This window comes from Antechinus flavipes, chromosome 5, assembly GCF_016432865.1.
Source record: "Antechinus flavipes isolate AdamAnt ecotype Samford, QLD, Australia chromosome 5, AdamAnt_v2, whole genome shotgun sequence".
Taxonomy (NCBI): Eukaryota; Metazoa; Chordata; class Mammalia; order Dasyuromorphia; family Dasyuridae; genus Antechinus; species Antechinus flavipes.
In genome coordinates this window covers 9888802-9902360 of record NC_067402.1, presented here as the reverse complement: position 1 = coordinate 9902360, position 13559 = coordinate 9888802, and the positions used below count along the sequence as shown (strand labels likewise).

Here is a 13559-nt window from a genome sequence, read left to right as displayed (position 1 = left end):
TTGACATGACGGTACCCTGTTACGAAGCCAAAAGTTTGGTTTAGTAACCATTTGTTTGAAGTTCCACCATGCCCAACAATGTGTGTGAAGGCTTTTTGGCTAACTTGACTATGGCATTTTATTTTTAAAGAATGAACATCTCAAATTGGTGGGGAAACATAAGACTATATTCTGAGCTCAGACTGAGTATAATCAGTATAAGGACAAGAGAGAGGCAAAAAAAAAAGATGAAATATTGTTTTGAGGTATCATTTTACTATGGATATATTTATAAAAGCAGATGACTAGAGTTACACACACACACACACACACACACACACACACACACACACACACATTTAATTCAAACTATTCCAAGACAATAAAAGACACTTCAACCATGAGTAAAGGAGACAGGGACTATAGTATAATCAGCACCACCTCATTTTTAGTATTCTATGATGAATAGCAGATTAGATATACATGATATTAAGTGCTACTAAATGTGAAGCACTGTGCTAGAATGCACTCCAGCAAGGAGAGGAGAAAGAGAGAAGGAAGGGGGAGGGAGGGAGGAACGTCAGAGCCAAGAGGAACATAAACACTTGCATTTAGAGGGGAACAAGATCCATTCCTGGATAAAGACCAGAGCACAGGTCAGGAAAACAGTGACCACACTTCTATTCACCTCATTCTATCATGGAAACTTCAAAAACTTACAGACCTCAGAACCATTTTTCAAAATAGAAGCAGAAAAACCTGAAGTATGAGATAGTACCCCCTTCATCTGAGAGCAGAGTCCAACTCTAATATAAAGTTAAAAGTCAAGAAATAGGCTGGAAAAAATGATCAAACAATCTGACCTAAAAAGGGTATTGGGGAAATGACAAGAAAGATCAAAACTTAAAAGAACACAATGTCAAAAAAGCTACAAGAAAGGCTCAAAAAATGTGATTTGGACACAAGCTGAACAATAATTCCTGCAAAAGCTCAAAAAGACTTTTTAAAATCAAGTGAGAAATATGGAGTGGAAAATAGGTAAAGAAATGAGAGTGATTCCAGAAAATGAATGAATGAATGAATAAACAAATAAATAAAATATAAAATATTCCAGAAAAAAAAAAAAAAAAAAACAGTCAACACCTTATAAAAGAGGCATAAAAATACTAAAGGAAAAAAAAACTTAAAAAGAAAGACTCTTTCAAAAAAGCATAATTGACCAAACAAAAAATAAAGTACAAAATCTCATTGAAGAAAATAATTTCTTAAAAATCAGAGTCTGGGAAGTGGAAGCTAATGACTCTATGAGACACCAAGAAACAATAAAACAAAGGCAAAAAATGACAAAGAGGAGAGAATGTGAAATATCCTACTGCTCAGAACAGGGAAGACTGTCTTGGAAAATGGGTAAAGGAGAGATAATTTAAGAACTGGTGGGTTTCCTGAAAGCCATGATCATTAAAAAAAAAAAAGTATACACATCAAGAAATGTTAAAAGGAAACGTCCCTGGTGGCCTAGAACCAGAAGGTAAGATAGAAATTGGAAGAATTTATTGATCTCCTAAAAACTCCCCAAATGAAAACTCCCAGAAGTGTATCAGCCAAATTCCAGAACTATCAGGTGAAGGAGAAAATATTACAAGCAGTGAGAAAGAAACAAATATCATGGAGCCACAGTCAGCATCACACAAGATTTAGCAACTTCTACATTAAAAGAGCAGAAGGCATGGAATATATATTCTGCTTAAAAAAGGAGCTAGAATTAAAACTAAGAAGAATTAACACAACAAAACTGTCAAATGGATATATAATGAAATAGAGGATTTTCAAGCATTTTTGATTTAAAAAAAAAGAGAACATTTGACTTTCAAATATAAGACTCAAGAGAAACATAAAAAGGTAAACTTGAAAGATAAATCAAAAGGGATTTAATAAAATTAAACTGTTTACATTTCTATAATGAATATGAGATTTGTAACTTAAAAGAATATTGTCATTATAACAGTTAGAAGGAGTATGCATAAACAGAGGGCAAAGGTATGGATTGACTGATGGGTTGATTTCAAAAATTAAAAAAAAAAATAGGTGAGAAAGAGGAATGTATTGGGAGAAGGGGGAAGGGAGAGAAAGAATGGAGAAAATTATCTCACATAAAAGAGATCTGAAAGGAAGTTTTCACAGGGGAGGGAAAAATGGCAGTGATGGAGAGCAACATTTAAACCTTGGTCCCATTAAAATTGTCACAAAGAAAAATTAATGTAGATAATAAGTTTGATATAAAAATCCATCTTGTCCCTGATAAGATATTGCTGATTCCCCACTTCTTATTGTTCATTCCTCACTTAATTTATCAAGTATATGCCCATCAGCTTATATGACATACCTTTCTAATCTAATGTAAGTTTCTGGAAGGTAGACATTTTTATTTTCATTTTTCTCTGCATTCACAGCACATAGCAGGTGCTCAGTAGATGCCTTTTTGGAATGGATTAAATTAAAATAGACTTCAGAGACAAGCAAATCCAACCCAAACTTGAACAAGAGTTTTTTTTTCAATCATTTTCAATTTGGAGTCATCCAATTTTTGTTTGAAGATCTCTGATGATGGAGAAAATCCCTACATCCTTAGAGAGTTCAGGAGGCAGGTCTAATTGTTAGGAAGTTGCAGGTCTCTTAAAAACTTCCTCCATAAATTGTCCCACTGACCTAGTACATAGCCAAGCTACAATTCACTCCCCTCCTCTGATTCCAAATGCATCAACTCTCTTAAACTCTTAACAAATTTACTGAATCGAGGGGGTGGGAATAAGGGGGCTGCAGTTGAACAAAGACAAAGCAGGACAATGAGAAAAGTATCTTTGGACAGATGATGCCATTTTCCTTAGCCAAAAGGCATCAGCAGGAAGCACAGTTGGATTTGATTGCAACCAGCCAAGTTGTCTGGACTCTGTTGTGGGCTTACACAGAATAAGGGGCCATCCCAGGAATGCATCCAGTTGGAGTCTGGGGGAGAATGAGTCTTCAAAATTCTCTGAATTCAGGTAAATCTCCCCTTCTCACTGAAACGATAATTTTGCACACTTGTATATCCCCACAGAGACAGGAGAATTCTCTGTGCAACACTGCCTGACATTGTCTCACTGAATGGGAAAGTCTGAAGAGTGTTGGTACATTGCCCTTCTCTCCTGTGCCTAAGGAAACCTTTAAGACAATAGGGATTAGGCAGACCAGCCAATCTGGGACCCACAGTTTTATAGCTGGATAGACAGATAGATAGATATAGATAGATAGAGAATATAACTCTGTCTTCTGTTTCAAATTTGACAAATTAAAAAGAGATGGAACTTATGTGCTTTCCTTCCTGAGCCCAGGATGGTCAAAGTTGACATTTTGAAAAGGAAATGCAGAGAAACCCTGAGAAATAACACTTTGACATATTCCCAAGCAAGAGCAGAAAATCATCACAGATAATTTCAGAACATTATTTATGGGGGTGATTGGAGGTATGCTCCAGGGGCGTTCTCTTTCAAAGGCTTCTTATCTGCCAAAAGTAACCTTGAGCTCTTACAGGTCATTCCATTGAAATCCAAGCTCCAGGCATGGCCTTCAAGACGATGCAAAAGAGCATGCATTTATTAAACACCTATTCTTTGTTGGGCAACATACTAGTGGGTGGAGATATAAAACCAATAAATTAACAAGATTATTAATCACATTTTATGCAACAGGCTTTGTGCTAGGGCCTAGAGAGTCAAAGAAAATTGAGATACAAACATTCATCAATGCCTAGTGTATATTGGGCATTGGGTAAGGAACAGGGAATAAAAAAAGAAAATCAGTCAATTGCCAATAATTTATTAAGGGCTTTCTGTGTTGTTCAGTCATTTTCAGTCATGCCCCCATTTGGCGTTTTCTTGGCAAAGATACCGGAGCAGTTTGAATTTTACTTCTCCAGATCATTTTATAGATGAGGAAACCGAAGCTAAGTTAAATGACTTACCCAGAGTCACACAACTGGTGAGATGTATCTTCCTGATGCCAGTCCAGGCGTTCTATTCACAATGGTGCCCTAGAGTTCAAAGCTTCCTAAATGGTGGGTCATGACCCATGTGTAACAACTCCCCTTATGTGGGGGTCATGGAAAATTTGGAAATAGTAAAAGGTATCAAACATTTAATTATTTATGTAAAAATAAACAATCACATCTATCTCACTAGAACACAGGTTTGTTTTATTCTTTAATAAATGGTAAAATTATATGCGTACCAAAGAATTATTTTAAAATAAATTTTCTCCTTTGAAGTCATCTAACTAGTTGAAACCTTGCAGGGTACAGATGAAGAAAGAGCATCAGAAGAATGGAAAGAATCTACTCAAGTCTGTGCAAGTTGGGAAATGGACCTTGGTCCCCTGATTCCAAATCAAATTGATCTTTCCATTTTCCAATTGCAATAGGATTTTTGCTCTGGCTATCATTTGGTCTAGATTACCTTTATACTGCCTTATACTTACAGGATTTCGTGAATCTTTAGGAAATAGAAAGTCACCCCCAAAATTCACATAATCATATCTCCTTTTGGAGTCTCAATTTCATAATATGAATAATATTATATTAAATATAATATGGATGATATATAACATAATACACCATAAAATTATTGCTGCAATTGCTATCATGTACCTTATTTTCTACGATGTGGTATAATATAGTATAGAATATAATACAGAAAAGATTATATATCAATTATATATTCCATATTATAGGTACATATTAATATGAAAGTATAACATTATTATATATATACATATATTAATGATCATAATATATGAAGTTATAGGATATCATATGGGTATAATATAACATTATAGTCATACATAAGTGTAAATATATAATATATGGTATAGGTTTTACAAATGTGTATATATGTTGTATGTTGTATGTATATGGATGTATGCGTGCATATATAAATACAATAGCTACCATTTACATATATCAAGCACTGTGCCAATGATCTTATAAATATTATTTTATTTGGTCTTCACAACAATCCTGAGAGATAAGTGCTATTATTCACTCCACTTTACAGCTGAGAAACTGAGGCAAATAGAGGTTAAGTGACTTCCCAGGTTCTAAATCTTTTAAGAATCAGAGATGAGATTTGAAATCATAACTACTACAGACACTATTGTACTACCTAGCCACCTAATGGCATGTTTCTTTATAGGATTATTGTGAACTTATTTTTAGATTATCTATAAAATTGATTGGTATATTTCAAATAATTACATAAACATATTTCTTCTTTTATTGTGAGTTGCTTCTGTTAATAATAATAATATTAGTTATTTCTATAGCACTCTAAGATTGACCACTGTTATCTCACTTGGACTTCATAACAATCTGACTCAAGGTATTTCATTCTTATTTTTGCAACTAGGGAAACTGAGTCTCAAAAAAGTTTTTGATTTGTAAGATTCAATGCTACATCTTCCTGGTTAGGGAGCTGATCTCTACTTGCTACACCATGTTGTCTTTCACAAGATAAGAGGATCATAAATTTCCAGGAGGTCCCTTCGTGCTATGTCAACATTCTGCAGGTAAGGAAACCTCTCCAATGGTAGAATGTCTTGCTTAAGGTTACAGAGGCAGAAGTAAATGGTGGTGTCCAGATGGAATGAAGCAGGACTCCTGATGACAAGTTTTGCACATTCTCCCATTGGTCCCTGCTGTATGGCAAGCTCTTGTTCAGAGTCCACCTTGCCTCTGGAACTCTGATACCCCTCCACATATCAATTATGGATTAAAGAACGTAAGATAAACCTTGACAGGCAAATGTCCAAAGACCCAAAGCATAATGGACTAGAAAAGGAAACAAGTAAAACTTTCAGGGACTTATTTGGGGTTGCTTTGAATTATGGGGTCCATTACAATGATTTTCTTCGAGACCCTTCCCTGACATCACAGAGGCATAACTGATGTAACAGCCACATCGTAGCAAAAAAAAAAAAAAAAAAAAAATGACAGATGGTTTCTTGGAAAGCTCTAAAACCACTGGCAGCTAGTTGGTTTTCTAAGAGCGCAGAGTAGACAAAAGACATTTTGTGATGTAATTTGAGTTGTAATTTTCAGAAATCGTGATGTTCTTTTAAAGAATAAAATTAGGCTTTATAAGTGAATTTAAATGGAAAACACACATTATTCCTTGTTGAGATAACAATTGTAAAGTATTTCGCACAGTTCCTGGCACATAGTAAGTACTACAGAAATGTTAGCTATTATTTTCTTTTATTAATTTTAATATTATTACTCCATTAAGCCATTACCAGACTTCTTTCATCACTTCAGCTGATAGGCAGTGAGGGGACACTACTGTGCACAGAGGAATGGACCTCGAGTCAGGAAAATCTGTTCTTAAAACTAGCCTCAGATGATCTTGGGTGAGTCACAACCTCTGTCTGCCTCAGTTTCCTCATATGTAAAATGGAGAAAATAATAGCATCTATCTTCCGGTATTGCTGTGAGGATAAAATGAAATCATATTTGTAATGTAAATCTTAAAAGTGTTACTTGAATGCTACTTATTATCATCTCATCATTATCTCCCAGTTAAGTAACTACCCCTCATAGAGTTATTTTATTTTACATAAATCATATGTACTTACTGGAGAATACTCTTACTGGAGCTCCTTTTGTATCTTATTTATCCACATTTATTTATCCATCCATTTAAGCTTATCTCCTTACTATCCAAAAGAATCCAAGAATTCAGAGAGTACCTTACATTACTTGAGTTTCATTTAACCCCAAATAGTTCTAAGTACTCAACTTGTCTTCTAAGTATTCCACAAAGATTTAGAGCAACAAAATACATCGTGCCCTCTTATGAAGCTTAAGAATCCTCCAGCACTGAAATGTGATGTCATAGATGATACTTTGAGGACTTCTATTTCCAAGAGAAATGCATCATAACACTCCCACAGGTCAGTAGATCTGCTGTCTCATTCACATGAACACATTTTCTTTTAGTGTAGCTCTATCCATACCTTGTTCATCCCTTTGTCCATAGTTGTCTGTCTTGTCTGTCCTATGTGCCTCTTGTCTCTGCTACCCTTCATGACATTGTCAGGATTTCAATGGAACATGTGAGATAAGACCTGAGGTTCTCCTTGGATCTTAGTTTGGAAGCCAGCTACTTTTCTTTCTCTGATGGCATCCTACAGAATCATGCCCTCCCACACAGTTCCTTATTAGTAAGACTATGAAGTAAAATATGGAGGCATCCATCTGCCCTTAGCAAACTACCTTTTGGATGGTGCTCACTTTTCATTCTTCAGAGACTGTGGCATTCCATGAATTAGAACCATATATCCTTACAGAACGAATGTTTTTAAAATATAAGCCTTTTTATCAGAAAGAAGTTCCTGACCAATAAAAAATTGAACAACTTCCCAAAGGCAATCTAGCCTGTTGTCTTCTTGATCGATTCTAGGCATGGAACAGTATCATCAATGTCTCCCAAAGATATACATGCTGACCATGGATGAAATCTGGTTCAGCTGTCAGTCTACCTATATGTCACATTTTGGAGACAACAGACCTTCTCCTCCTCCTTTGCACATGTGGATACTTAGGCCAAGTCTTTTGAGTGATTAAAAATCTCATTTAGAAAACTTCTTAATACTCCAAAGGCTGAAATAATTAACATAATGTCAGAGACACATAAGCCCATCTGAAAGAAACTTGCCAGCTCCAAGGAATCTCATTTTCTATTGAAATAGAAGTTAGTCTTTTATACCAGATCTCCTTCGTGACAGTGGCCAACCACAAGCAAGGATGCAAGACACATACCCACATTTTAAGCTTCAGCATATGTTAATAATCATGCCATTAAACCAAGTCATTGTTTTGTTACATCTTTCTTGTTACTTCAACTTATATGATTGGACCACATCATTAGGATATACCTTAATGGAGAAGATTCTTTAAGGAAGAATTTCACTACAGCCAAATAAATTTTTAAGGAATCAGCAGGCAATAAAAAGAACTGGAGCTTGTAAATACTATGTTTTTTTTTGGTAAGATTTTAATTAGATAATAGACAGAAGTAGAATTTCATTTGTAAAATTATTCCTTTCCTCTTCCTTTGCTTTTGTTCGGAGATTATTCTTATTAAACACATAGACAAAGTAAAGTAAGCTTACTCCATATTATTGAGACTTTCCCAGTCAACTATTTTTTGATAATAATGAGATCTGAGGCATTTTACCAAGTTTTGGGCATCTATCCTCCCTTTATACAACTTACTACAACAAAAATAATGGATTCTTGGAGAGTGCTATGAAGTTTACAAAGCACTTCATACACATGATCTCAAATAATCCTCACAACAATCCTATGAGATAAGAAGGTATCATTTTACAGGGAAACAAACTGAGAGCCATTAAGGTAAAGTGACTTGTCCATGACAAATTATCAGTCAATCAACAAGCATTATTTGAGTGCTTGCTATGTGCCAGGAACTGTACTACATGTTGGAAATATAATTAAAAAAAAAAAAAACTTTCATCTCAAGGAGTTCACGTTCTAATTGGCAAAGACAATACATATAGGAAAGTTCAACTACAGTGATGATAGAAAGCTACAGAAGACTAAAGAGTGCATCAATATGGCAAGACCTGGAAGGGGGGAGGGTCAGAGTTCATCAGCAGATCAGAGGATAGTGCCCAGGGGAGGGCAACACGAAGGCAGATGGTCAGACCTTCTTCATATCCAAAGGATCAGTCAAATGGTATGAGGATGCATGCTGTTCTTCCCATTTGGCTACTCTGGGACACTGGGTTAGGATTAGGAACAATTTCATTTGCATATTTCATAAATTCTCACAGGGAAAATGTGATCTTTTAAAATTTTCACTTTCTTTTCCTACAGAACTGCTCAAATGTCCAATACCATTTTTTTTGGAATGCCTGGATTATTTTTGTTGTTGCTGTTGTTGCTTTAAACCATATTTGCAGAATCCCACGAAATGAATGCATTGGAGATAACACAAATTTAAATAAGAGACAATCATTTTCCCCATGAAGCTCATAGTCTATGACTGAAAGGAGACACAAATAAAACTCAGGATGATGATGATGATGATGATGATGATGATGATGATGATGATGATAAAATAATTATAGTAATAATAAGGATGATGAAGAAATGATAATGATAGTGATGAAAAAGTTAAATAATGATGTTGATGATTAATAATGATGATGGTTAAAAAATATCTTAAGCTTATTGTGTTTTGTTTGAAGTAGGAGCAAAGAAGAAAGTTGTGGGGAAGTCGATCGGGACTTGAAGTAGTGGAATAGAATTTTTTTTTAATTAAATAACTTTCTAAGCATTTGAATTACAAAAGTGGCATGGATTTCACTTCAATGGAGTTCTTCAATTCCAATTCTTTTGCATTTGCTTGATATGTATTAGTGTTTATTTACTCGTGTTCCTTTTATTCTCATTCTGTAGGATTTTAGTTCCTTCAAGGTAGGGTCTGTCTTGTTATTGTTTGTTTGTTTGTTTGTTTTTTATTTTTATACTGAGAATCCAGCAAAGCACCTATCATGCAGTAAGTGCTCAATAAGCTTGTTGAATGAATAACTGAAAGAAAATAATTTAATACTACAAGTAGGTCAGCTTGCCAAAGAGCACAAAAGGACCTATAAGTACAAAAACATTTATAGCAGCTCACTTTGTGGTGACAAAGAATTGAAAATTAAGGGAATGCCTATCAACTAAGAAATGGTTCTTCCTCTCAAATTACCTTGTATTTTAATGATTATGTTATGATGATGCATACATGTTGTATTCCTCTATAGAGTTCTTATTCTTATTATCATTCTTACTTTGATTTTGCATCCTAAACATATGGCAGAGAGCCTAAAACACTTCAGGCTCTTAAAAAATGTTGATTGATTGGTTAATCATCTACAAATTATTTTTCAGAAGGATTCTTGTTCAGGTCTATCTGTGTAGAACAGAATGACTTCTTCTAGCTTTGAAATTCCATAATTATGTGATTGTGCACGATATTGTGAACTTAGGTCTCCACTCTCGATTCCTATTCCTTGTCTTCCATACTTGATCACAGAATATTCACACACTTTAACAAAATATTTAGTAATGAATCACTAAGAAATTAAAAACATTGTAAAAAGAAAAAGACACTCTCTTCTTTACACTAGATTTTCAAGCTCTACATAGATTATTATGTCCCTCTTTCCTTTTTGGGAACCTCCAGTGTGGGTAGTAGAGGGTGGTTTTGCCTTCCCAGCTGCACTCAGAGTAAATAACTTGTGAGTGTTTGCACAGCTGTCTGTCTGTCAGTGTGTCCTCTCCAAGACTGCCCTTATTGACACTGGCCATTCTAGGTGGTTTGCTCCTGGAAGGCAGAAATCATGTCTGTTCCACACCCTTTGGATGCGCAGTCTAGAGAGAAGCACTTATATGGGAAAGTTGTTTTCCTGTATTAATTCAATTCGATCAAGACTAATGAAGCACCTAGTCTGGAAAGTCCTTGTGCTTTAGTGAATTAAAACCTTTACTGTAAATTGGAGAGGGAGAGAGAGGACAGGGGAGGGGAAGGAGGGAGGAAGAGAGAGAGGGAGCGAGAGAGAGAACAAGAGAGAGACAGAGACACACACACACAGAGAGAGAGAGAGAGAGACAGAGAGACAGAGACAGAGAGACAGACAGACAGACACAGAGAGAGAGAGAGAGAGAGAGAGAGAGAGAGAGAGAGAGAGAGAGAGATCTTCTGTGGGTCCTCCTACTGCTTCTAGGTTGAGATATAAACTCCTGTTTCACATGGAAACCTCTCTCCCCAGACTAACTTCACATTTTTCTTCTATACTTCATCTAAACTGGCCAACTGTCATTCCATGCTTGTGATGTTCATCTCCCACTTCCACTCCTTTGAACAGATTGTTCTCCATACCTGGTGGGCCATCCTTTCCCTCCTCATATCTGGCTTGGGATTCCTTCAACTCCTTCAATAGTATGAAGCTATTATTTGTGTGTGTGTGTGTGTACAAATACACATATCCATAACATATATATTATATAGTATATATACAGATACCATATATGTGTATATGTGACTATGTATATATATGCAAATATACACACACACATATACAATATATATTTTTAAATTTGGTTTTGTCTGTCCATACTGTTCCCTCAATAGAAAAGATTCCCACGGGACAAGAATTGTTTTGTTTCTACCTTTGTTTCTTCAGCACCCAGGAAAGCGTTTGGGAATTTCTAAGTATTCTGTGGACTCTTGCTAAAGTGAATTTCACAGAGGGTAGAGCCACCTTTTTCTTTCTGACCATCTATGTGTAACCACATGAGGCAATGATGGCCATCAGATTGTCATCCAGAGTCATTTGATTTGGATCCTGACCAATATTTTTCAAGAGAACCCCGTTCATCAAAGGTGGAGGAAATCCTGCTCCAGATTGCAGCTAGTGCCTCCCCCTGGCTGATCTTGCCACTTTTCCCAATTGTTCCTCCTTAATGATAAACAATAACCGGCAATCACCCCATGAAAGATCTCATTAGTACATTGAGATGAGCAATTCAGGGTTCATGGAAAAATTGGATCCCATCATCTACACCAAAAGCACATCAGAGCTGTCCTATCTGGCCAGACTTCAACCAGTCAGTCTCTGAAGGGGACACCATGATCCCCGGTGACTGTGGGTGGAGCCGACTCTCATTCATGACAAGTGGAGCGCGGCTCAGCATTAGAAGTTCACGTTTACTGTGCTTTGAGGTTGGCGAGTGTTTAATAGAACTTTGCTTTCCTGAGCCCTCCCTACAACCCTGAGAGGTGCTCTAATTATCCACATTTTACTTGGAAGGAAACTGAGGCAATTAGTGACTGAAGGAAGATTTGAACCCAGTCTCTTCCAAGGCCCTGTCCATTCACAACACTGCCTATCTATGCATGAAAAGAGCTAATCTTCATTTGGTTCCACCAGTGATTAAAAGAAAAAGCTGAGTGAATGCGGGTCCTAAAATACCCACTTCCCACATCCAATCAGTTGTGGCATCTTGGCTCGAAGTCCACGTCCCAGTGCGCCCCCAAAGCCCCACCCACAACACCATTGATCTGGGTCCCAGAGCCCTCCCCCTCCACGCACATGGCACACCTTGAAAGGGCTCGGCTCAAATACCAAATAAAACCTCCGGCTCTGTCAGGTCTGTCGTTTTTATAAATTGTTTAGACTGGAGAAGCTGTGGGGGCTTGTGCATTGTTCTTTTCAGATGATGGAGAAAAGAAGTGACCATAAAAGCAAAGAACAATAAAGCTCGAGCCCTGTTTGAAGTCGGTTCATGGAAAAACATCCTCTGGACCATTACCCTCCTCATCAACAACTCCCCCGTGCCTGGATGGCCAAGCCGCCTGCTCGTTACCTTTGCTCTCTCTGGGTGGCATTCTGCGGTTCTATATACAACTCAATAATCATATTTTTTAAAACGCCTTCAAAAGTGAATTCCAGAATTGCCTGCCAGATATGTATACACTCGGGGTAATTTTAACCTGGACCATCACTTTCTAATCATCTCCGAGTTCAAAAAGAATAAAAAAGAAAAAAGAGCATTTGGGGGTACAATTCTCCCCGAAAAGCTGCAGGTTTTGGGTAGAGCCATCAGCGGACCGCTGAGGAGAAGTCTTGAGGTGGCCACGGCGATGGCCACGGCTCCCCAAGCCCTTTCTGACCACACCGGCTCTCCACAAGCCCCAAATCCAAACACCTCCCTTTCAGCTTCTCCTCTGAATTTCCCACACATAATGTAACCCAGACCTCACCTTCAGCTCTCCTGAGACCACTTTGGAAGCCAGCTCGATGACACAGCCAACAGCCATGCGTGCAGCGGCAGCCGAGTGCAGCTCGTTCCAAATGGTGTCACTGTCCACCTGAGCAAACAGTTGGGAGGGAGGGAGGGGGCAGGGAAAGAGAGAGGGAGAGGGAGAGGGAGAAAGAGGGAGAAAAAGAGAGAGGGGGACAGACAGAAACAGAGAGACAGAGAGACAGAGACAAACAGACAGACAGAGACAGAGATAGAGACAGATAAAGACAGAGACGGAGAAAGGAGGAGAGCATAAATGAGAGAGAATGAGAGAGAGAGGCAGGAAGATTCAGGAGAGAGAGAGAGAGACAGAGAGAGACAGAGAGAGATGAGGGGAGATGGGGAGGAGAAAGGGAGGGAGAGAATAAACAAGTGGGTGAGGGAGGCCTGGCAGCTTGGCAGCCACCCCCAGGCCCATCAGGCTCGCCTGTTGGCCCGCTCCCCGCACCTCCCGGCCCGGCCTTTGCTCAGACTTTTTCTCCGCTCTGGCTTCTCCAATGGAAACACATTCCAGTCATGCCTCGTGCTATTCCCTGTTTAGCTTTCCCATCACAAAGAGCGGCTCAGAGGCGGCTCTGGCCTCCGTACAGGACCCCGAGACACCGGCCCCCAGAAGAAGACACGGTGAAGGGAAGGGCCCTCGGCTGTATGGGAAAACAGGCCCTGCCAGGGG

The 13559-nt window shown here is 37.9% G+C and overlaps 1 protein-coding gene across 3 annotated transcripts in view; it reads right to left on the bottom strand.

Moving 5' to 3' along the window:
- Positions 1–13559, bottom strand: part of HDAC9 (histone deacetylase 9) — an 867097-nt gene that overhangs the window by 202737 nt on the left and 650801 nt on the right. For all 3 annotated transcript variants that reach the window (XM_052000806.1, XM_052000813.1, XM_052000807.1), the window contains one exon: positions 12846–12953. In XM_052000806.1, coding sequence (XP_051856766.1) covers positions 12846–12953 — 108 coding nt within the window. The remainder of the gene's footprint in view (positions 1–12845; positions 12954–13559) is intronic.